Here is a 27,076-nt window from a genome sequence, read left to right on the forward strand (position 1 = left end):
GGTAGTTTTATTGCTTTGTATTGCATTGTTTCAGAATAAATTGCAATTTCATAAAAAATCATAATCTATTACTTACTGCATATTTTGCAAGGAAAAGACATTTTGCATATTTTTCATAGAAGTAAAAGAAAGAGAAATGTCAATACCTGGAATTATAGAAAAAAATAGTGGTCAAGATATTTCTTAAGGATCCACAGTTTCTCAAGTCATTTCTTAAGAATCCACTTATAAGCTAATCAACAATAATATTCATTTTGAGTCTTGTTGAACTGAAGTCCAACATACATGCTATATTAAGTTATTATTTCCTAGTCCTTGCATTTATCCTCGTAGGTAAAATGAAAAAAAGTCTTTCTTCGAACAAATAAAGTTGTATCGCCCAAGAATGAGAATTTCCCTGGAACAACTAGCACCAACGAATGACCCTAACCCCATTGCAGATTGAGTTGCATATGCCATTGCAAATTGAGTTGCAAGTTGAATGGCTTGCCTTGATCCCACAAAGGAAAAGGTGCAGAGGCCAAGGATGGAAGGGAGATATGATGACCCATAGTAAATGAATGGGAAGAGGCGTTATGTGCTCACCAGGCAAAGCCCAAATGTCATATGTAACTGAGCCAGATGTCTCAGATATCACTAAAGGAAATAAAAAGGAGTCAATTATACAATTATTGTTAGTGAACTAATGCTAGGTGATCCTAGCATTACTTTACCAAGAAAAATCCTATTCCAGTCTATATCCTGCCATATAAGACCCCCAAGAGGCCAAATAAGACCCCAATAAATTGAGTAACTCTTACATAGTTAATAAATTGGTGAACAACCATGGAATAACAAAAACATAACAAAGTGCAAAGGTTCTTAGGGAAATGAAAGGATTCACAATTATTCAATATGGTCCTTAAGGCATAATACTTCAACGGTGGAAGGCAAGATTACTAATAATCAGAGGATAGTTTGAGGAAAACAAGGATAGCAAGTTTCTCTATATATAGTATTTGTTTATTAAATTTAGGAGGAAAATGACATTATTTTATTTTTATCCTTACTTAGGATAGAATGTCCTCTCTTGACCCCTAATTCTCCAATCCATAAAAGCAGTTCTATCTCTATTTCATACGCCTATTTCAAGTGCCTTAGGTTTGGGCTTTAGTAAAACTTTTCATATTTTTGTTTTTTTTTTTTTTTACTTTTCAATGATTTTGTTCGTTGGAGGAGCTCTAATGAACACCAAGCTCTAATGGACACCAACGAGATTAAATATGGCAATTCATAGTGTAAAATAGTAGAACTATTAAGATGGTAGAGAATTATTAATTAAATAAGGACATATGAAGTAGTTAATTCTATATTGTCTCACTATTAATTGCTTTATAGCTTTTGGTAGCAATTTTTTTTGGGTCAAATCTTCAATTTTGTGGTTTAAACTAAGTCTTTGATTGCATATATGAATTCTTTAAGTTGAACGGGCACTCGAATTTCAAGAGTTCACAACTCAAACTTGTTATTTCAGCAAGTCACTAGATTTTGGGCAATATTGACCCGAAAATGTGTCAAAAACTCTCCAAAAGGTCTTATAGGTAAACTATGGCCAAAAGAAAGTGACCAATCTACAATTTTTTTCAATTTATTCTTAACTTGTTTCTAAAATAATGTTTAAAATGGATGTCTAGCTATACTATGTTATGGATATTTTGGTTGGAATCCAGCAAATGATTTTTTGTTAAATTAGTTATTTTTTTATTTAAAATCTATTTTTAAATACTTCAATGGATTATGTACTTTAAAAAATGAGATATTAGAATTATGTACAGTTTATAGATTAATGCCTTGGGAAGAGGCCAAATAAGACCCCCAAGTTTAAACTTTGATTAAAATCACGAAAACTCATAAAATATATATATATAATTCCATGAAAATTTGGTTTAAGATCTGGAAATCTGTTTTGGTTTTCGTGCACCACTAATACATTGTCTAAAATCGATTATGATAGTCTATGCAACTCGAAGGGTGGGGACTCACAAGATACAGGCTTGGTTTAACATGAGAGAATCATCAATGAGATTTGTTAATTCATTGTTGCATTGTTAACGCTCTGATCTTGTAAAGCGTTGGTTTGGTTTGGTTCAACCTCACTTAATTATGGAATGAAGTAGTGTTTGATGGGAACCCTGATTGAAATCATGTATAATGACCATCTTCCCTTTTGTTAAGCTGATAGGGTTGGAATTTGGATTCTTCTTTACCTATAAGATATTTTGGGTCTTTATACTTCTTGTCAAGGAATATTATGTTTAAAATTTTACTCTTAAAGACTAAAGTTTTGATAATAAATTAACCCTTCACCAATAAAGGTTTGATTACAATTTACCCTTCAATAATATAGTTATGTTAAAAAAATTCACATATTTGTCATAAGAAAAAAAACAAAATGACCATAGAACAAAAATCTCAAGTTGAAATTGCATGGAACATTGACAATAAAATCTCCATAACTCCAAACTCAAATATCCTCAGCCCGGATATGCCATAGAATTTGTATATATGAGATATGAATAAGTAGATATGATGGGATATATAAGATGACAAATAAAGAAAAACTAGTTATCAATAAGACTCAAAATTAATATGGTTTATGCTAGGATTTAAATAATATAATATATACTATCTAATCTAGAGATAAAGTATAAATTTGATAATATATGTTTTAGCATTTCTTTGGATCATGGGATATACACTAATATTAACAAAACTGAATGCATGGTATTTGAAGCTTTTAAAAATTAAAAGAGTAAATTTATAAAAAAATAAATATTACCGATCTCTTAACATCATGTTATATGATTATGTTATGGTTTCCTCCTTGAGTATTACATTCTCGGAAAGAAAATACTTACAAGTATTAAATGTGGTAAAAAATGCTTTAATCAAATCCTTTCTTCTATTTATCACCAACATTTAGGAATATATATATATATATATATATATATATATATATATATATATATATATATATATATATATATATATATATATATATATATATATATATATATATATATTCACTAAATACGTATACATAGTAAAACCAATGTGTATTAAAGTAATATTGAATAAATTCATAACAAACTCACTCTAATAGTGCTCCATATTGACGGTGATGCAGAAACTACTCATAAAATCAAAAGTGAAATTGAATTAAAGCATATAGAATTTTCTTATACATCAAGGCTTGAAATCGCTATTTTCAAAGATTTGAACCTAAAAATTAAAGTCTGTCATAGCCAAGACTTGGATGGGGAAAGTGTTTTAGGAAAAGGCTTAATGATCGCATTAATTGAAATATTTTATGATCTCATAGTGGGTAAGGTTACAATAAATGGTAAAGACATCAAAAAATTAAGCCTGAAGTTGCTACATTTGAAAATTGGGCTTGTACAACAAAACCCCACGGTTTTTGCTACCATAATATATGAAATATACTTTATGGTAAAGAGAATGTGACTAATATTTAAATCATTAACGCTACCAAGGCAGGGAATGCACATAATTTTATACATAGCTTGCATAATTCTTACCAAACTGATCCATAAATTATCATGGATATCCCACTTGATAGTTTCTCATAATAGATTTGATAATCTATATATAAAAACTTGAAACCTACACTATTAGGGTTTATTTCTCTTTAGATTTTTGGATTTGTAGATTATTTTTTATTGCATATACATGAAAATTAGATTTTTTTTATTGAAAATATAAAACAAATAAATAAAAACTCACAAACACAATTGACACAAGATATGTCCTTGGAAACCCTTTCAGGAGAAAACCCATCTGAATGCTGAGGCCGCACTACTCTCTTTCTCTTAATAGAAAATGGTTATGGGTACAAAGAAGTATGGCATGTGGCTTGCAGGCTATTACAATGTGCAAATTCTCTCCGTGTTCTCTATCCCTATCCCTCTTGGCTACTCTACGTGTCTATGGAAAAAGTACTCTCGAAATGAATGGAACGCCTTTTCCTCCTAGTGGTTTGTTTATAACACAATATGATAGCCTACTAGTGACTAAGTTTGACTCACTCAACTCTTAACTATAGTTATAATATGGGCTCTTCTAGATTATTCTTCATCACAATCACATGGCTAGCCCTTTTTCCATGAATAATATGGGTTGACATGGAATCCTCTCGAGTTATGGTGGTGAAAACAGGAAGGTAAACTTCTAAGTGGCATAACTTTTGCATAAATACTCCAATTAAGGTGATTTTTGCATTGTTGGAAGGTCTTTGTGTGTAGAATATGAAAAATAAAGTGTGGCACTAAAGTAGAAAATATTTACCTCCAAAGGAATGTTGTTTCACCCCTAAAATTTTTCCTATAAGGTTTCATTCCCCATTTTGCCAAACTAGGTCTCGTGGGTAATAATGGTCCTATGAGTTGATTCCTCCAATTTTTCCACTTTAAAGGCAATGAGATGGATCACAAATAATATAATGATATAATTTGGACCACACCTCACCATTTTGGAAAGATGTTAGTCCAAAAAACTTCTACTAAATGAGGTCAGGAAAATTTTCTCTCTACCATTTCTCAAGTGTACCATTTAGTTATGTCTAAAACTTGTCTTTTCAACCCAGTTTGCCAAAGGTCATGCTACCATTGTCTCATATTTCTAGACTTCTACTACAAAACTATATCTTGTGTCAACTCTCCTTAAACGTCTAGTGTCAAATCCTCTACACAAGGTAGGACTTTTTCCTCTTCCTAATCTAGCATGGGAGGTTCATAGAGCTTCAAATTCTCCACAATCACAACAGAGTAAATACACATGCATGGGGGTAGAATAAGTCTGTAGACATCATCCCCTACCTTTCCCAATATTTCAAAGGGGCCATATCTCAAAGTCTTGATTTTATTACCAACAACCTATAGTCTCTCCTTATTCAATTGTAACTATACTATGTCTCCCACGTTGAACAACTTCTTTGATATGTGTTAGAGTCGGTTAATTTATTAGTCGAAGGTCTTCGAAAATTCATAGTGTTGTTGTCATACAAAGGGTCAAACTCACAAACCTTTTCACTATTATGAGTTTGACTAACCACTGCTTGGGAAGTCATTATGAAAGCGGTTTTTCATTTGGTCATCAAGGTCTCTATCATTTATGGGAAGGGGTGTTTGAATTTGAAAGCTTTCATTATGATTTTTGAGTCAGAATTTTGGGGGTTTTTATGTCAATTTACCCTATGATCATTGTTTTCATAATCTAGGGGGGCATTACATGGGGTTTCCATTTATCACAAGTTAAAACCATAGCAGTCAATTTTTATTTGTTAAAGTTTTATAGGTATGTTACTGTTGTCTATTATATCCCCATGTAACCATTCACATGTCCATCATTCACGATTTATCATTCACCTCTATGTACTCCTTCCATACACCATTTATCATCATTTCATCTCTCAATTCACACCTCATCATCATGCCACTATACCCCCACCACCCCTAAATTCATAATCCATCCTCATAATTCATAATTCATAATCCATGTGGAAGAAGGTCATTGTGCAACCCTCGCGCAAATTAGGATTAGTGATTTTGGAACCCTACAAATAGGGAAAAGATAACTTAAAGGATTATAGACCATCACATAGACATTTAGATCATACCCCTTTGATCCATTTTTCCAAAGGAGGTGTGCATCCATACATATCATGGAGGGCTACTTAGATTCACTGCACAGTGCTGCGCAAAATACCGTGTTTTAGCCATCATTTTGAAACATTGTTTCCAAACACATGGAGCCAAATTTAAAAAAACTAAAAGAATTTTTTTCTCAATCATGGATCAATGAACAATAAACGCTCCCAGTTTTTTACAAGTGTAACCGATCGAGAGTTTCAAATGCATATTCAAAGCTCATTGTTCGCAATTCATAAATTTCATATTTTAAGTCATTGTTTTGCAGAGCATTTTCTACGAAGATGGGGAAGAATTTGGAGAAAATGAAAGAGGTTTATCTTCAAAAAAGTTTCATATATAATAACCTCCTTCAGGTTTCACACAAGTATCACTATTTGGGAGATATACCCAAAACATTGTTCCATTGCATAGGCACTACACAATCGCTACACAATTCCACACAGAGGCTACTAGTGTTTGCGCAGTTTTGCGTAGGGAGTTATCAATGTCGCCCAATGTTTTATGCATTCACTAGTGTTGTGCAGTGTTTTATGAATTTACCAATGTCGCGCAGTGCATCTCTGAGGTCCCCAGTGTCGCGTAGTTTAATTTCAGTTTGTGGGAGGTGTTCACAGGTGCAACAAAGATGCCAAATGTCAAAGTTTAAAGGGGTGATCATGTAGCAGAGGTGGTAGCCAACTTAGACCATTAGTTTCCACTCACATGTCAATTTTGAAAGAAAAAGCACCAACAGAGTGGTTTCCCAACTGTTACCCAGTCACTGCACACGCAGTAATGAGTGGTAATTATTTTTGTTGCTTTTGATCCATGAAGATATGCTTCAAAAACAAGAGTGTTTTTACAATGATTTAGTGTTTTTTTTTTTAAATATGAATGCTTTGTGTTTTTTTTTAATTTTTGATCATTAGAGGAAAAAGAATTTAAAACAACAAAAAGATTTCCTCTTTACTTTGATTTGATCCTCTGTTGGATCAATGATTCAATGCATCTAGACACTTTGGATTTGTTATTGTATGTCTATTTAAACTGGAAAAATAGATTGAAAACGTTGTTGTTGGTTCAACATTGTTTGCATCAGTTATTAGAGTTTATGAGAGTGATTTTGATCCATTTTATGAATAGAATGCTTATGACTTGAGGGTTATTGATTATTGTCTACAAGGATTCTTATGGTATGAGATTTTGGAGTTATCTTTGTCTATTTTTCATTTATTCAATTAATTCTTCTCTATAGTTTCTTGTTTATGGGTATAGTTGATCCAGGTGGATATTGGTGGCCACCTGCCAAGTCCAGCTGGACCCCCACCATTGCTTCTCTCAGCATTTTCAGTTTCCTTAATTGTAGCACAACTTACTATTTTTAGCAGTTTTTCGGGTCCTGAACTTCTCGAGTTGTTTTGAGGCCCTAAATGACGTTTTTTGGGAAATTGGGAGCAACATGGGTCCATGGACCGATGTTGCCCTTCCCAAAGTGGTAATGCTCGGATAGATCTTTCTAACGAGCTATTGTACGCGTCAAACGGAGATCGTATGCCAAAGTTACGACCCCGGGAAGTTGATGTACCAATTTACCCAAACGAGGCCCACAGTTTGGCGTTTCATCTCCTAGGGTTAGGTTTTGGAATGTTAAGGGTTTTCCATTGTTTCTCAACAATAAATAGGCCTTCGAGCCTCATTGTAACACAGTTCAGAGGCATATAGCCACCACATCTCTTCTCAGAGATAAGCTACCATCGCCCTAGCTGGTTTATTTCCATTTCTGGTTGTAAGCATATTTTCAGTATTTTCCATTAATGAAATGAAGTATTATTTCCATTGCATCTTTGTGTATATGGTTATCTCTGTAATTTGTTGCGTTCTTGTTTAAATCAGGATCAATGGTATCAGAGCGGTCTGCTTTTTCTCTGTTTTTCTTTGCATGTCCCCAACAAGGTCGGGATATAAGGAGTTAGGGCTTGAACTGGTTGAACCTTTGCAAGACCAGCCTCGCAAATCCCAACGGCCTCCCATGGCGGATGAGAAGAAAGACGAGGCGGCAGGAGATCCCATCAAAATCTTGCTCGAAGAAGCCCTTGAGCGACAATGGAACGCGATGATGGACAACTTTGCCCAGATCCTTCAGCGGCTACCCAGAAGCGACGCATCGGCTTCCAGCAGCTACTCTGGAAATGCCACGCCCTTTATGGTACAAGTTGATTTTGAAATCCCCATATTCGAGGGTCAGATAGATGCAGATGCCGTAGATAAATGGTTAAATCTGCTAGAGGGTTATTTTTCTGTTCATGAATTTTCGAGTCGGGAAAAGATTGTTTTCGCTCTTCTCAAAGCAGCCCCCCACGTCAAGGACTAGTGGGAAACCTACTGCGAGCAGAAGGATGAAAGTACTGGCTCACTATTTTCAGCCGCACCCACCTGGAATTCATTCCGGGATGCCATCAAGGAGCAGTACTACCCTGTCGGAAGCTATGAGGATGAATACATAAAGTGGACCACGCTGCGGCAGGGAAGGGACCAAGACGTGCCGGAATTCACCAATCTTTTCCATACCCTTCGCACAAAGTTGGGTATCAAGGATTCAGAGCAACATTTGATACTCAAATACCGTGGCTGCCTGCACAAGTACATCCAGGAAGAAATACAATTCCTGAACATCTCCTCCCGATATGCCGTCAAGGTCGAGGAGAATTTTAAACAAAAGAAGCGAGACTTTGGATCTGCGAATCCAAAGCAGGGGAAAGGTGCCCCTAAACCACAGAGCAAAGGACAAAGCCAAGGTGGGACAACCCAAGACAACCCGCCGAAGCTGCAAGCAAAGAACAACGCCGCGAAGCCGAAAAAGGACACTGGAAAATGGTGTGAGTTCCATAAGAGCTCCACTCATAACACAAGTGAGTGTCGGGCCAAGCAGTCACTGGTGGCTGAGCTAAAGGTTTCAGAATCAGATGCATGTTCTGACTCTGAGTCAGAACCCGATAAGGGGAATGAAAAATGGAAGCAGATCATTGATGTGGATCCCAACGCCACTGTTGCTACCGCCAAGATCCAGAAAAATGAACCCGAAGATCCAGAGGAGGAGCGTCTCTTCCACTCCCAGATGTGGGTAAAGGGCTCCCTGATACAGTTCATTGTTGATAGCGGGAGTCAAAAGAACCTCATTTCGGCAGAGGTCGTAAAGCGGTTGGGCTTACCGACCATAGCACATCCACAACCATACACCATTGGGTGGCTTCACCAAGGACGAGATCTTCGCGTGAGCCAGCAGTGTCGCCTTCCATACAACATCAAGCCCTTCACGGATGAGGTATTGTGTGACATTGATCCCCTTGAAGTTTGTGATGTATTATTAGGACAACCATACTTGTGGAAGCGACATGTTGTGTATGAATCAAAGCCTCATGCTGTTATTATTACATTGGGAAATAAGTTGTAGAGGATACCAGAGGTAGCACCACCTACCGCCATCTCTTTGATTACTGCAAAACAATGCAGTAAGATCATTTCCAAAACTAGGAAATTTGTTTTCTTGATGATACGCCCTCAAGGAAAAAAGAAGACAGTGGCCGTGGCCTCCAGACGGGGTCCCTCTGCATGACAACTACAGATGGACAAGGTCGTGGAGGAGTACGAGGACATCTTCACCTCCCCTGCAGGGGTTCCGCACTATCAGGTCAAGCACTCCATCGATCTGACCCCAGGCGCGCCGCTACCCAATGGACCAATTTATCGGTGCTCCGTTCTGGAGAACAATGAAATCAAGAGGCAGATTCAGGAGCTCCTACAGAAAGGTCACATCCGTCCGAGTTCATCGCCTTGTGGGAGCCCGATCGTGTTGGTACAGAAGAAGGATGGGACGTGGAGACACTGTATTGACTATCGGGCACTGAACAAGATCACTGTCAATAATAGGTACCCGATCCCGCGAATTGATGACCTCCTGGACCAACTAAAGGGGGCGAAATATTTCAGCAAGATCGATCTGAAGTCAGGATATCACCAGGTACCAATCGAACCCTCTGATGTGTGGAAGACTGCCTTCAAATCCAAGGAGGGCCTATTCGAATGGTTGGTTATGCCTTTCGGATTGACGAATGCTCCTGCAACCTTCATGAGGCTAATGGATGACATCTTGCGGCCATTCACCAACTCTTTTGTAGTAGTATACTTGGATGAAATTCTTATCTTCAGCCAAAGTTGGGAAGAGCACCTCCACCACATCCGACAGGTTCTCCAAACACTGCGGCAACACAAGCTATGTGCCAATTTGGATAAATGCACTTTTGGCATGACCCAGGTTCAGTATCTGGGATACATCATTGATGAACAGGGGGTGCATGTCGATCCAACCAAGATCCAAGTCATTCGAGATTGGCCATCTCCAACCACTCTAATAGAGCTCCGCAGCTTTCTAGGTCTTGCCAACTTCTACCGTAGGTTCGTGTTGGGGTTTTCTCATATTACTTGGCCCTTGAGTCGAGTCACCAAGGGAGGGGCAAAAGCAAAATTATTTTGGTCTGAATCTCAATAGAAGGCATTCATGGAGTTGAAGGATCGCCTCTGCACGGCACCAGTGCTCGCACTACTAGATTTACAACAACCATTTGAGGTCGAGACAGATGCCTCTAACTATGCTATTGGGGCAGTCCTTACTCAACATGGACATCCAATGGCATATCACAGTGAAACACTTTCAGACACAGTCCGGAAGTACCCCACTTATGATAAAGAGATGTATTCCATTGTACAGGCCTGCCGCCAATGGAAGCATTACATTTTGGGGAAGGAAATGGTCATCCACACAGACCACCGACCCCTGCAGTTCATACAGACCCAAGGGAAATTGCAGAATGATCGCCATCAGAAGTGGTCTACATACCTGCAACAGTTCCACTTGAATATCAAGTATAAGAAGGGCAGCACCAATAATGTTGCAGATTGCCTCAGTCTACCACCGATCATGGCGTTAACCACCGTGCTCAACTCTTGTGGGCACGAGACTTCTGATTGGCCACTTCTCTACAAAAGCAACCCAGAATTCGGCCACACATACCAGACACTCTTGGAGGGTCGGCATGTTCCAGATTTTCACCTCCAGGATGCCCTATTATGCCACCTGGGTCACCTTTGTGTTCCTTCAAGCGAGCGTACCAAGATGATTTGGGAAGCACACTACAGTCGGGCTGCTGGGCATTTCGGAGTCGAGAAAACAGTGGCAGTACTGCAAAATTATTTCTATTGGCCGAATCTTCGACAGGATGTTGGGAAGTACATCAGATCATGTACTGCCTGTGCCATTTCCAAACCGACCATTAAGAAGCACGGCCTCTATACCCCGTTGCCTACCCCTAGTCGACCTTGGGAATCCATCTCCATGGATTACATGTCAGGCCTTCCTTCCACTAAGCATGGACATGACCGTATTTTTGTGGTCATCGATAGGTTCTCGAAGATGGCCATAAGAATATCACAGCAGAAGCCACTACTAAACTCTTCTTTGAACGAGTGTGGGTGCACTTTGGGATCCCACAGTCTATCATATCAGATCGGGACAGTCGGTTTCTCAGCACATTTTGGTCCAGTCTCTGGTCAATTCTGGACACCAAACTCACGAAGTCCACAACCTTCCATCCTCAAACTGATGGCCAGACAGAGGTTGTCAATAGGATGATTGTGCACATTCTGCGCATGTATAACTCAAAGCATCCACGCACATGGGACGAGAGCCTCCCCTATGTTCAGCACAGCTACAACCGAGCTCTTCACAGCTCCACTGGCCATAGCCCTTTTCAGGTGGGGTTGGGATTCCAGCCACTATGCCCCATTGATGTGGCCATGCCACTTGCAACTACTCACATAAATTCATCTCATGTCTAGTCCGAAACAGATAAGGCCACCAGCTTCATTGAGCGCATCCAACATATTCGCCAGCAGGTCCATGACATTCTTGAGAAATCAAATTCCAAGTACAAGCAGCGACATGATCAACATCGAGTGCCACACAAGTTTTAGGTGGGCGACAAAGTCTGGTTGCATTTGCAAAAGGAACGCCTTACTGGAGCCTATCAAAAATTGAGACCACTCCGATATGGTCCTTAGACCATTACTAAGGCTATGGGAGACAATGCTTTTGAGCTCAGCATTCCCCCATTCCTTGGCCTGCACCCAGTGTTCAATGTGGACCGCCTTCGGCCATACTTTCCACCATTGCTAGACACATCCGACATTGCAGAATAGCTCAAACCCACATAATTAAATCCAGATTGCATGGAACAAGCTGCAACTGATCGGATCATGGACACACAGATCAAGAACACTCGCCAACAGAATATCCAACTGTATCGAGTTGTCAAAGCAGGCCAACTCCTTCAGCAGGGCAAGTGGCTCACCAGGGAACAAGTTCAGCAAAAGTTTCCTCATCTCATGGAGGAACTCAACGCAATGGGGACCATTGCTTCCTAAGGGGGGAGGAATGATCCAGGTGGATATTGGTGGCCACCTGCCAAGTCCACCTGGACCCCCACCATTGTTTCTCTCAGCATTTTCAGTTTCCTTAATTGTAGCACAACTTACTATTTTTAGCAGTTTTTCGGGTCCTGAACTTCTGGAGCCGTTTTGAGGCCCTAAATGACGTTTTTTGGGAAATCTGAGGGAAGCATGGGTCCATGGACCCATGCTGCCCTTCCCAAAGTGGTAATGCTCGGATAGATCTTTCTAACGAGCTATTGTACGTGTCAAACAGAGATCGTATGCCAAAGTTACGACCCCGGGAAGTTGATGTACCAATTTACCCAAACGGGGCCACAGTTTGGTGTTTCATCTCCTAGGGTTAGGTTTTGGAATGTTAAGGGTTTTCCATTGTTTCTCAACAATAAATAGGCCTTTGAGCCTCATTGTAACACAGTTCAGAGGCATGTAGCCACCACATCTCTTCTCAGAGATAAGCTACCATCGCCCTAGCTGGTTTATTTCCATTTCTGGTTGTAAGCATATTTTCAGTATTTTCCATTAATGAAATGAAGTATTATTTTCGCTGCATCTTTGTGTATATGGTTATCTCTGTAATTTGTTGCGTTCCTGTTTAAATCCGGATCAATAGTGATCTCAAATGGTTTGGAATTCAATTAAGCTGCTCTAAAATAGAGGTATTTATATTTCAATTTCAAATGAAATATTTTGTACTCATTCATGTTATTTCCTCTGTTTATCTTATTTCTTATATATGAGCAATATTGTTAAATGCAAGGAAAGAAATTGTGTTTTTTGTTTTCTCCTCTATACTACAGAGGATCTATTTTGTCCAAAGTTATTCCTAACAAACCCTTTTTGAGGATGTTGATTTTACTTGCATAAGTAAAGTGAATAAAAAGACAAATTGATCACGTGCTATTATCATCTTCAACCATTCATACTTCAACCAAATACTTCATAATTCCTTTTTTCAGACCTCGTCTGTGGAAAAAACTTGTGCTTTAAAGTCTTTAAACTTTATATTTTTCCAGTGAGGGAGCCCCCTTCAGTTGAAAAGGACCAGTTTTTGAACCCAAAGAGGTTTGTGGTTACCTTTGTGTTTTCTCCTTTCAGCCTGGAGAAAACTACAAAGTGCTAATAGTGTTGATCATGCTCAGCCTTGTATTTTTCTTATAAATTCTATAGTGTCTCATGTACCTACATATGGATTTTCTTTATATTTTCTACAAATTTGAATTCTTCCTTCTTCGAAAATAGGTCTTCCAATACATAGTTTCCTTTCTTGGTGACAATAGGTTTGTTAGATTTCTCATGATTGAAAATTGACCCCATCCTTCACAATCCTTAATGAAACACCCTATAAATTTACCTTTTGATATATCAAAATTCAACAATAAACTTAGAGAAGGCCCATCGACGCACTTAATGGCATACCATCTTTCGTTCTCAGCTAATTCATTGATATATGATAGTATTCAATTATGCCTTTTCAAAATAACTTTGATTATAAGTTTTGCTAAATGGTATGTCAAGTTAGAAGGTGCTTCCTTTCATGAATCTTGGTCCTTGGCCAGGGCATTCATAATGCACTTTTAATTGCCAATTAGGTATGATATAGGGATAGATATCATGACATACTTGTGTCGAAACATCACCACCCATATCTTTGACTACAACCATGAGTGGAAGTAGTTTCAAAGGATTAAAAGGGCCAATATTCCTAACCAAATTCTAACACATTTGTTTAGCAAGTCTTTGTTACTTCCCATATCCAATGATGTTGGGATGGGAGGGATGATGATCGAGGAATAAGATATACTTCGAGACCAACATTTTGATTTGATCTAGTTTTAGTAAGACACTTCGTACAAAATTATTCCCCTTGCTCCAATGCCATTGAATGATCCACACAAGCCAAACGTGGAACCACTTTCTTATGGTGACTTTGGTTCCATTTTTAGTGAATCTTTGGGCCAGTTAGTGGCACAATTTGGACAGTTCACAATTGCATTAAACCCATCAACAATGAATTTTATTTGGACAGTTCACAATTGCATTAAACCCATCAACAATGAATTTTGTCTTTGCATCTGTAATCAAGGGAAGAATGTTGTCATTTAAGAATTTTAATGCGAAAAATTTCTTTTGCCTTTTGTCCTCCAACTCCTTCAAATAGATCTGAAACAACTCTTATTGTTTCTTTGACTTTATTAGTTTGTTAACTTTTCCTATTTGATAAGTGTGGGTTGACTACAACTCAACAAGCAAATAAACCTGTAAACGTAACACTTGCAATTGGATCATTGTGATGGCTTTTCTTGCTACTTAACTTCTACAAAAGAGACTAATCTACAAATTATGTAAGTGAACAACACTTTCACAAAATCTTTTACGAACTGTTCTTTTTGTATTATTTTTATATTGCAATGCTCACAATTGATTTGAATAACACCCTCTTTTTAAAAAAAAAAATCTCCGTGCTTTCTGAAAAGAACCTTCGAATATGAGCTATGGCATTACTCACATGATCCCCCTTTTTTAATTAACATAACCCCTATTCTTTTTAAAAATAAATTAGAAATCTCGCCCAGAATTAAGGAGGCTGAAACGGTGGTGGGTGGAACTGACTTCCAAGACTCGTAAACGAGATAGGAAGCCATAACTTTTCAGAGCAGACTGTCTTTGAACCAAAGTTGGACTTTTCCAACATTTAAAAAAAAAAAATCTTGGCTAACGCTCCCCTGATGAAGGGAGCCCTCGGCAGAGGAAAATTACAAGTAACATGATTTTTTAAAAATTAAGGGTAACGTGATTTGTTAAGGCAGCCGGGTGGGTCAATAACGCAACTCAATAAACTTTACTCCGACCCCAATGGGCCAAAAATAAAAATAAAAATATTTTAGTTTTTTTAAGTTGAAGGAAACAATTCGTCCCGTTCTAGCGTCTTGGCTTTCATTGTGTTAGCACCAGTTGGGTTTTTAATTCTTCTCCACGACCTTTTCTTTTCTGCAATTTAATCTTTCAAATATTGCTCTCAAAAACTCTTATCCAGGTTGAGTTTTAATATTATATTAAAAATCGCATAAATAAAAGACAAAAACGAAAATGATTTAAAATAGAAAGGAAGCAAAATCACTATCCTCATTAAATAAAGTTTAATAAAAGATCACAAATTACTAAAACTAATTATGAAAACTGATTTACAATTATAACACCTAGCGAACAATAACACGTAATTGGAATTATTTTCTCCGAACATCTAGGCAACAAGGACAGCAGAAAGCTGGGAAGCCACCAGGAGCAAAGCTTAGAGATGCAGAGTGCTCTGGCCCAAGCCTTTAAAAATTATATTCTCGAGAGTTTAATTCTGATTCACCGTATAAAAATTATCAGAAACTTAGATATATTTTAGCCAGAAGTTTAACCCTTGGGTCAATCTGCGTATGGTAAAAGAAGAGACATATCTCTGATGTGTATTGCCATTTTTTTATAGTAAGTATGTTATACCATAGCTATCAAATTCCTCCGTATCAGAGAAAAAATACGGAAATTTGGGAATTCGATTCGTACATCGAATAATTCTATGAAAATTCGATTCGGATCATGTAGCGTTGCTTATATTTGGTTCATGTAGATACGGTTTTTAGTTTATTGCAAGGATCTATTAATTTATGTTTTAAAATAGTAAGTGCAATGATCCCTGAGCACAAAATAGATAGTTGTTGAATCGAAGGTAGGAAATGGAAAGGTTCCTGGATTGAGAAAAATTATGAGTTTTAAAATTTAGTGTTGTTTCAAAGAATTTAAAAGGCTAAGAAAACAAGGAAATAAATAATTTGAGCAAAATCTTGAAAATATAATGGCAGGGTCACATGTAAGAAATGGAAAGGTTGCTAGAATGAGAAAATTTCTTAGTTTTAAGTTTCAGTGTTGTCTCACAGAGTTTAAAAAGCTGAGATAACAAGTAAAGAAATAATAGAAAACAGAAAAAGGGAAGAAATAATTAATTGAAGAGTATTTTATAATAATTAATTGATTTTTTAAATATTATAAAAATAAGTTTTGAATATTTAATTTATAAATATGTATTAATTATAAAAGATTTTAGATGATATTTGAAATTAAAGAGAGACAGTTTTGAGTTTTGAATATTTAATTTTTAAATAGATATTAATTATAAAAAGATTTTAGATCAGATTTGAAAGTAAGAGGGAATTTTGAATTTTGAAAGGAGAGATTTTGGAAATAAGACAAATGTGGTTGTCATTTTGGTAAGTGAACCGAATTCTAAAATTGTTTATACTGATTAAAATTATTAAAAATTATTTAAATTTCAAATGTTTAAGATATATACTCTTAAATTTTTTCCCAATTGAAAATTTCTTATCCGATATGTCTTGCCATTCTTTTATAGTAAGTATGTTACACCATTAAATGTTTTGAAATTTTCTTAAATAATCAATAATATTCGGTATAAAAACTCTATACGAGATTGTAATTACAATCAATTTTTCGTATTGGTTTAGTTGATTTGAAAAATATCTGAAAGCATTTGAAATAGTCTATAATATTTCACCTAAATGTATATTTTTATACACGGCTCTAATTAGTAAGTGTTTTCTCTGCTTTGATATCAATTTAAATCACTAAACACAATAACAGAACGTTTTTAATTAACAGAACGTTTTCAATTAGATGAAGCTCATGTTTGTTCACTCTCAAATATATCACAATATGTCTCATTCATTAAGAGAGGAATTGGCACGGCCCAACCATTTGTTGCCTGTTTAACACGTTTTCAATTAGATGAAGCTCATGTTTGTTCACTCTCAAATATATCACAATATGTCTCATTCATTAAGAGAGGAATTGGCACGGCCCAACCATTTGTTGCCTGTTTAACACAAAAGATAATACACACATCTTTCTCCATTGTTCTCTCACACAGGCTTTATGGAAGAGACTGTCCTCACATTTTGGTTTCTTGTTCTTCTCTCATACTTCTATAAGGATGTTTTTGATTGGTGGAGTAAGCAGAAAGGGATATGGAGGCCTATCCCTCTTATAGTTTTCTGATAGGAACTGGGTCATTTTTCGAAATTATAGGGAGAACTTTATGCTCAAATTTAACCAAATTATCTCTTTATACTTCTCGGTCTCTCCCTACATTCCTCAACAAAGGAATTGTTTATCTAAAGTGCCTTCCTATCCTCTATTATCATTTCCGAGGGCATTCTTTGATGGTGCTGCTCAAGAAGGTAATTGCGGTTGTGGAATGTATATAAATATTATGGAGGACCTGCACTACAAAATTTTTTGGAACAGGGAATTTTTTATCTAAAGTGCCTTCCTATCCTCTATTATCATTTCCGAGGGCATTCTTTTTGATGGTGCTGCTCAAGAAGGTAATTGTGGTTGTGGAATGTATATAAATATTATGGAGGATCTGCACTACAAAATTTTTAGAACCCGGGCGCTGGAATTAACAATAAAGCTGAAGCAATGGCATTATATGGCCTTCTAAATTTCTGTACTTTCCTAGATATTGGCGGCTTTCAAATCTATGGAGACTCAAAAATTATTATAGATCACATGATTGGCAAACATTCCATTAAAAATGCCACCCTTTTTAGATAGCTGCAAAGAATCTCCTCAATCTAGATTTCTACAAAGAGGTTCTCCATTGCTCATATAAATCGCTCCCAGAACTGATTGCTGATGACTTATCAAAGAAGGATCTATCTTCTCAATGCTGAATATGGAACATGTGCATCACTATGAGATCTGTTTCGCATCATGTTGAGCCATTCTCAATGGTAGGTATATAATCTCAACGGCCTGGTATGTATCGAGACCCTGTTTAATTATCAGCTGCTACATGCACAGGGACCTTTTTGCTCCATTTTCACTGAATATTCGTATACATTTATAGAGCCTACTGTACATATATCTTTGTTAAAATATTCCTCATGTTCCTGAAGAGATGTAGGAGATACGGCGGAACAAAATATTTTCCCTATCATATATTTTCTGTATCAAACTTCTGTTGCGGACTATATTAATATATACAACTTTTTTCGTACCGAAAAAAAATTATATAGCAATGGGATATATTGATTTTATAGACACAATAATTGATTATAATTTTTTTACTCAACTACAACTCATACCTATTGAAAAATAAAAAAGCTTCTGGGATAAATAACTTAGGAGTAACTCACATATTTAAAAAAATTATCCATTATCTCCACGTGTATAATCTATTATACTTACAAAACAGTAAAATTGACAAAACCATGAGACCATTCTCACCTAGCACCTATAATTTTTATAATTATATTGCAATAATAAAAATTTAGGAATTGCATATTTGTGTAAAGCTCTGGAGGTGGGGTGAAGAGTTGGCAAAAGATTAAAAAAAAAAAAACACAGCGACACAAAGGGGAATCACACATTTATCTGAAATATTGGAGGTACTCAGCATTTAAACTTGGAAGATAAATACATTATTCGATTTAAAACAGACACAAAGCGCAATCACAAATTTATCTGAAATGTTGGAGGGACTCAGCATTTAAACTTGGAAGATAAATATCTCAACATCAGGACATCCACCAAAGTGAGTTCCCAATTATTTGATGGTAAATTGCAGGTTAATCAAAAATAAATTTTAAAATGATTTTTTTTGTTTGCAATTAGTAAAATATAAATGGCATCTTCACTATTTTTTTTTTCTGTCAATTCATAATTTTTTTGTCAATTGATAAATCTGATACTTTACACATTTAAAACATGAAAATAAATTTATTTTTCAAAATCAAAACAAAGGTAATAAATTTAGGTAAATTAATATAGATTCAAAAAAATTAATATAGATTCAAAAAAATTGCACATTAAATAAAAGCTAAAAATTAAATATAATCTCTTAGAAGAATCACTTCAAGGACTAAAAGAATCACTCTAAAATTCTGTGGTTTAATTCACTATCACTCTGACATTCTGTCGTTTAATTCACTAATCTTCAGCGTACCGTAAAGCAGAAACACTGCGTACCGTAAAGCAGAAACACTTTGAATTGATCACCAACAATGGCATGTCATTTGTACAGTAAATTTCAACCAAAATAGGAGTAAATTGAATTGAAACAACTTTACAATCTCAACATCTACCAATTTATATACGTATATCCCCAAAGAGGTCACCATTCTTCCCAGTACAATGAATACAATCTTGATTACATAAACAAGATATCAATGGATTTTTCAGAAACAAAAATTTGATTCATAAAAAAACCCTAAAATTTCACAAAACTAAACCTGTTTGCCCGTGCCCTCAAAATAAGCCAACAAAACATATATATGATCTTATTGTGTCTCACTGTTTTAAGCGAACTCTACAAGTATGCGACTCGTTACTTCCCTCGTGTTAAAATCTCTCCACATTCACCTCCCACACGCAGAATGCCTTAATAATGCTATTCTATTATCAAAATGAAAAAATAATTTTACCTGAAGTTATAAGTTTACACTAAAGAATTGATACAAACGAGATAAGAACCTCCCAATTAAATAGATCACTGCAAAACTGATTTTAGTCTCTCCTACAAAAAAGGCACACAGCTGTGTCGATTCAAAACAGTGTTGATAACGAATATTGATATATGAGATCAGAAGTCAAACAACAAAAAGACGCATTCATAGCAGTTTTAGATACCCTCCAAACACAAGTTTAGAGAATTTAAAAAACAATAAAATCTACCACTGTTCTCCACACCCATAAAAATATCTGAACGAGGTTCGTATGTAAGACACAAAAGCAGTAACAAAACTGAAATAAGCAGCCCCGTGTATACTAGGGCCAGAAAATATTGTTTACTTGGAAGGCACGCACTGAAATATGAGAACCAATATAATCTGAAAAATCAGGTATTTGTCCAAACTCTATCTTCTGCAATTTATTTGCTTCCTCGCTCCAAACCGCAAAAACATTCGTCACGGGCAGAAAGACTAATGCGCAGCCACTGTGATTCACTGTCATGTCCATGCAAAACATCAGGTTCCTCAATTCGTGCTCAACGTCCACTGGTTTAAATGGAGCCCATTTCTCTCCTTCTACTTCATCTATACTGAGTTCCCATAAAGAAATGTGACCCGTACAAACTAATACTATACGCCCTTCGCAACCAGTAACAAATGTTGCATGAAGTCTTCGGCGGAGGATGCCAACTCTTATGTTCGGTGGCCCCTTGATTACATTCCATTGCTTCTGTTCTCCATCGAATGCGACTATGCTCAAGAAATCCCTGTCATGTAATTCATTTAACCAATAATATCTCCCATTCGAATGTATGCCTTCCCCTTGAGGTCGAACTAGATTGCCCACAGTTGTTTCTAATTGACTCCACTTATTAGTTTTGAAATCATACATCTCTACCACCATAAAATTTTGTGAAGTGGAATTCCTTCCCATGATAAGGGTACAAAGTGCCGTGCGTGTATCAAAAGCTAGACTAATGAAATCCCACGCTGTATCTTCAAAACGTTCTGGAAGTTCTATCCAGGTTTGGATGACAGGATTGCATATGTAAATTTCGTCTTTTCCACTCCAAAAACAAAGTATGTTCTTGCAACTTGCCACCACAACAACAGGGCTCGGAAGAAAATCCAAAGAAAGACATCGAAATTTGTAGCCACTTTCTATACCAATCCATAGGTTTCTGACGTACAATGGCTGAGATGAATCAAGGGATGTTAACTGTTTCCTTCCCGGAACAATGAGAAATGCCTCACTAGAAAAAACCGCTGAGGTGGCCACCAACTCTCTAAACTTCGCGGATTGAAACATTTCCTTCCAACTTTTGCAAACTGCGCGAAACCTCACAATGCTTTCCATAGGCAGTTTTGCCAAAACCACCATTAACAGGTCTTGGGTTAATCTCTTCCATATCTCCTCATTCATTTCCATCGTGCCTTTCCCTCTGGAAGATAAAGCTTAAAATAAAGCTATGTAATAGTTGATAAATTAGCTAGCAAATTTTGTGTTTTGAGTTATTAGGGCAGCAAATTTATAGATGAAGTCAGTGATCATTCAGCAAATTATTAGGGACAAGTAGATTAATCCAATAATGGATAATGAAATTAGAAATATATGGGCTATATAATAATGTATTCATTGCTTCTATGAGGATATGAGATTTCAACGACAGCTCACTTCATGGGTTGAAAATCAGATTTTTCTTATTTTTTGTTTATTAGTTTTGTTTATGTTTTCATATGCATGTTGTTGAAAGATTTAACATGGTATCAGAGCTAGGTTAAGAGAGTTGATTTATATGTAAAGTGTGTGTTGTTGACAGGAGGTTTCAAAAGTTTGTGAAAGCCATTTGCAAGAGTTTTCACAATTTTGTGACCCTGTGCAGATTCAAGTTATTGGTTGGAGTGCTCACCGGTTGGCAGCAATGGCCAACAATATGAATATTTCTCAACCACAAATACCAATGTTTAAAGGTGAGAACTTTGGTTTTTGGAGTATTAAGATGAAAACATTGTTTCTCTAACAAGATTTGTGGGATTTCGTAGAGAATGGATATACTGAATGCTCACACACTTGCCATTGGACTCAAAACCAAAGAATCCAGCTAAAGGAAAATCGTAAGAAAGATTCAACTATTCTACCAACCAGTGTATGATTCTATTTTTCCCAGACTAGTTGGAGTAACTAGAGGCATGGGATGCTTTGCAGCGAGCATATCAAGGAAATGATAAGGTAAAAATTGTTAAGTTGCAGTGATTAAGAAGAGAATTTGAAACCTTGTGCACACAAAACCCTGAATTTATTCAAGATTTTCTCACTAGAGTTATGGGTATAGTGAATGAAATTAGGTCTTACGGAGAAGATTTAAAAGATCAAAAAATTGTAGAGAAGATTTTAAGTTTGCCTGCAAAATTTGATGGGGTTGTTGTTGCTATTGGGGAGTCTAAGGATCTAACTCAGTGGTCTATGAGTGAGCTAATGGGGTCTCTTCAATCTCATGAGCAAAGAATCAATAGATCTTCTGAAAAATCTATTGAGCAAGATTTTCAAGCAAGAGGAAATATTTCCAAAGACAAAAGTGGTTCCTCTCATGAGGAAAGGCAGAACATTTTTGGAAGAGGAAGAGGAAGAGGACAAACATTCAGAGGAGGTAGAGGTCGAGGAAGATTTTTTTTTTTTTTTTTTAGCATACAACAAAGGAAGAGGTAATAATGACAGTGATGGAGGTAACAGATTTAATAAATCCCAAGTTCAATGTTTTTATTGTAAAAGATTTAGCCTTTATGAAAGAAATTGTTGGAATAAGCAAACATAAGAAGTTAATTTTTCTAAAGAAAAAGAAGAGGTTGGCACTTTATTCTTGGCTTCTAATTTAACCAATAATGTTTCCAAAGAGGTGTGGCTTATGGATAGTGGTTGCATCAATCACATGACAGGAAACAAAGATGGCTTTGTTGAGATAGATGAATTTACGAAATTTGATGTACTATTGGGAGATGACAAGCCAGTTGAAGCTAAAGGTAAGGGAACAATTGCTGTGAAGACAAAACAAGGAAAACCAAAGCACATTAATGATTTTTTATATGTTCATGGTCTAGCACATAATTTCTTAAGTGTGGGGCAGCTCCTTGAAAATGGATATTTAATTGTTTTCAAGGACAAGCAATGCATAATCTATGATAAAAATGATCACAGTAAAATTATTGCTAGGATTAATATACTGCAAAATAGAATTTTTGCTTTCAATCTCCCTTGTGAAGCAAGTACAACATTAAATGTGGCTTATGATGATAGTCCCTGGCTATGGCACATAAGGTATGGACAGTTGAATATGAAAGGCTTGAAATTGTTATATAACAAGCAAATGGTCAAAGGGTTACCGCTTATTGGATCTACTAATAAAGTCTGTGAAGGGTGTATTCTTGGTAAGCAACATAGAGATTCATTTCCAGTAGGAAAATCATGGAGAGCAAGTAAACCATTGGAATTAGTGCATGAAGATATATGTGGTCCCATGCAAACCTTGTCTTTCAACAAAAATAAGTATTTCATTATTTTTGTGGATGATTTTAGTAAAAGAACATGGGTATATTTCATTAAAGAAAAATCTGAGGCATTTATCATATTTCAACAATTTAAAGCTCTTGTGGAAAAGCAAAATGGTTATTGTCTAAAAACATTACGCAAAGATAGAGGGGGAGAATTCACTTCTAATAAGTTTGATTCTTATTGTAAAATTAATGGAATTCAAAAGCAATTGACAGCTAGTTATACTCCCCAACAAAATGGCATTGTTGAACGTAAGAATAGAACAATTGTTGAGATGGCTAGGAGCATGATGAAAGGTAAAAACCTTCCAAACATTTTTTGGGCTGAAGTTGTAGCTACATCTGTTTATTTGCTTAATAGATGCCCAACAAGAAGTGTGCAAAATATTACCCCTTATGAAGCATGGTGTGGAAGAGAACCCAATATTTCTCATTTAAGAGTCTTTGGTTGCATTGCCTATGCTCATGTTCCTGCTGAGAAGAGAAGAAAGTTTGATGATAAAAGTTTGAAATGCAGTTTTATTGGATATTGTGAGGAAACTAAATGTTATAGATTGTACAATCCAGAAACTGAAAAATCAATGATTAGTCGTGATGTGTTATTTGACGAGAAAGAAGAATGGCAGTGGAATCGTGATGTGCAAAAACAAACTCCAAGTATTGTTGTACAAGAAGTGAATCTTTTGTTTCTTCAAATCCATCGAGCAATCAAAATACTTCAGAGGCCACATCCACTCCATCATCTTCTGTTACTTAAAGTTCTATTTCAAGTCCAAGTCCTCCTTCAAAAAGGACAAAATCTTTAAATGAAATTTATGGTTATACTAATTTTGCTTTGATGTCTCAGATTGAAGCAGAACCAAGATGTTTTGAAGATGGAGTAAAAGAGCTAGTTTGGTGCAAAGAAATGGATGAAGAGATGGCAGTAATTAAAAAGAATGCAACATGGGAGCTTGTGGATCCTCCTACTGAAAAAGAAGTCATTGGGATGAAATGGTTGTAGAAAACCAAGTATGCAGCTGATGGATCAATACTAAGGCACAAAGAAAGGTTAGTAGCAAAGGGATATGCTCAACAACTAGGTATTGACTACAATGAAACATATGCTCATGTTGCAAGATTTGATACAATCAGAACTATTTTTGGCATTGGCAGCACAATTTAAATGGTTAGTTTATCAATTTTATGTTAAATCAACCTTTTTAAATGGTGAGTTGAAAGAAGATGTATATGTTCACCAACCCCAAGGATATGAAGAAGCAGAAAATGAACATAAAGTCTACAAACTGAAAAAGGCTCTTTATGGGCTTAAACAAGCTCCAAGAGCATGGTACAACAGAATTGACACTTATTTTTTGAAAAATGGGTTTAGTAGAAGTGAAAATGAACACACATTATATATCAAGTCAACTGATAATGATATAATAATTGTGTGCTTATATGTAGATGACTTAATATACACATCTTCGAGTGATTTGTTAGTGGAAGAGTTCAAGGAAGCTATGATGATTGAATTTGAAATGACTAATTTGGGTTTGCTCCATTATTTTCTTGGCATATAAGTGACACAGATAAATGATGGAATTTTTATTTCACAAGAAAAATATGTTTCAAATTTTCTTAAAAATTTGAAAATGGGAAATTGTAAATCCATAAGCACACCCATGAATACAAATGAAAAATTTTCTATAGAAGATGGTGTTGAAAAAGTAGATGCTCAATCCTATAGGAGTCTGGTAGGAAGTCTTTTGTATCTTACTACCACTAGGCCTGATATTATGCATGCAGTGGGCTCGATTTCCATATCCATGAAAGTCTAAGTAAGATCCATTTTGGAGCAGCAAAAAGAATTTTGAAGTATGTCTGTGGACCAAGAAATTATGGGATTTGAAATACTTCATCAAATAATTTTGGGTTCTGGATCTTTTGATGATAGAAAAAGCACTTCAGGTTATGTATTCAGCTATGGATCAAGTGCAGTATTATGGTGTTCAAAGAAGAAACCAGTTATGTCATTGTCTTTTACAAAGGCAGAGCATATTGCAACAACAACAACGGTATGTGAAGCAATTTGATTGAAGAAAGTATTGTTAAATCTAAAACAATAACCAAAATATGCCACAACTATTTACTGTGATAACTTGTCTACCATTGCCATAACTAAAAATCCAGTGTTTCATAATTGCACAAAACAAATTGATATCAAATATCATTTCATAAGAGACTATGTGACAAAAGGATAAATTCAAATAAAATTTTGTACAACAAATGAATAGCGCGCAGATATATTTACCAAAGCCCTACCTAAAGGGAAGTTCGAATACTTAAGGGATATGCTTGGAATCACCTCATTAAGCATTAAGCATTAAGGGGGAGTGTTGAAGATAATGCTTAAAATAAAGCTATGTAATTGCTGACAAATTAGCCAGTAAATTTTGTGTTCTGAGTTATCAGAATTAGGGCAGCAAATTTATAGATGAAATGAATGATCATTCAACTAATATTTGGGAGAGTAGATTAGTCAAATAATAGATAATGAAATTAGAAATATATAAGCTATATAATAATGTATTCATTACTCCTATGAAGATATAAGATTACAATGAGAGTTCACCTCATAAATTGTATCAATTTTTGAAAGAAGGAGATGTTGAAATATGGAAGATCTCTCCTTCATGAATGAATGCATACCAAGAATAATCATGCCCTCCCTTAAAAAAGTACTGTAAACACTCCTTGGAAAACGAGTATGGTACTGTGAAAGCATCGTCAGCAGGTGAGGTTGCATTAAAATACGAACGCGCTGTAAGCCGTCCCTTTAAAATGACAGCATTGTTTTACGAACATGTTGTCAGAAGTGACGGCGTTGTTACGAACATCTTGTGAGAAGCTTGAGGTGAGCTTAACCGGACTCCAAATCCAATTTTTGGTACTGTGCATTTCAAAATCTTGGTCCTTATAGATAATGTCCATGTCATTTTAGGGAATTAGTATATTAATTAGCATGCCACGTTTTCAACCACACCACAATAATTAGCTCTTTGGACACGGATTTCCATACGAGATAATTAAACACCGTTTCCGTGGGACATGCCACATCCTTGCAATATTTTGAAATTTTGATTAAAAAGTTAATGTTTTATTTATGATTATTCTTAAATGAAATTCAAATAACAAAATTATCTTATCATTAAAAATCCAAAAACCAAAAAAATAGCAACAAAATTTCAATATAAAACAGAACATCATATTAAAAAACGCAAAACATACAAACAAAATGTCAGCTAGACAAAATTTCAATATAAAACAGAACATCATATTAAAAAACGCAAAACATACAAACAAAATGTCAGCTAGTTAAACTGTGTTTGAACTACGCCATCAAACACTCATTTATGTTATAGGCGGAACCAGATTTGGATTTTGATGGCAAGACAGGGCATTCTGCGTGTGAAATAAGTTTAAATTTTTTATATAATCGTCTCTTGTCACGTGCTTTGACGTTTGACAAAAAACATTTTCATCAATAATGGTATTTTATTTCAAAGTTATTGATGGTTACTTTTTATTGATTCAAGCAGTCGTTGGAAGCAATGCTTCTATATTTCTATATGTGATGCGTTCTACGTGTATTATAAATTGTTAGTGAATATTTCAAAGTGTTATTCTAGATATGGTTGTTTTATATTTAAATTATAAATCCACTTTTTTAAAATCTAAATTTATCAAAATTAATTATTTGTATTTTATATATGTAATTTTTGTAATCAATAAAAATATAAAAAAATCACAAAAATATATAAAAAAATTTATATTGTGCTT

At 35.7% G+C, this 27,076-nt stretch overlaps 1 protein-coding gene across 1 annotated transcript; it reads right to left on the minus strand.

Moving 5' to 3' along the window:
* Positions 1-20,024: 20,024 nt before the first annotated feature.
* On the minus strand, positions 20,025-21,137 carry LOC149209906 (F-box only protein 6-like). Its single transcript, XM_089398797.1, has one exon. It carries the CDS (start codon positions 21,135-21,137, stop codon positions 20,025-20,027), a length of 1,113 nt encoding a protein of 370 aa, XP_089254923.1.
* Positions 21,138-27,076: the final 5,939 nt, after the last annotated feature.

The sequence above is a fragment of the Pinus tabuliformis genome, chromosome 1_2 (genome assembly GCF_031772625.1).
Source record: "Pinus tabuliformis cultivar Carrire ecotype Pingquan chromosome 1_2, CPIR1, whole genome shotgun sequence".
Lineage (NCBI taxonomy): Eukaryota > Viridiplantae > Streptophyta > Pinopsida > Pinales > Pinaceae > Pinus > Pinus tabuliformis.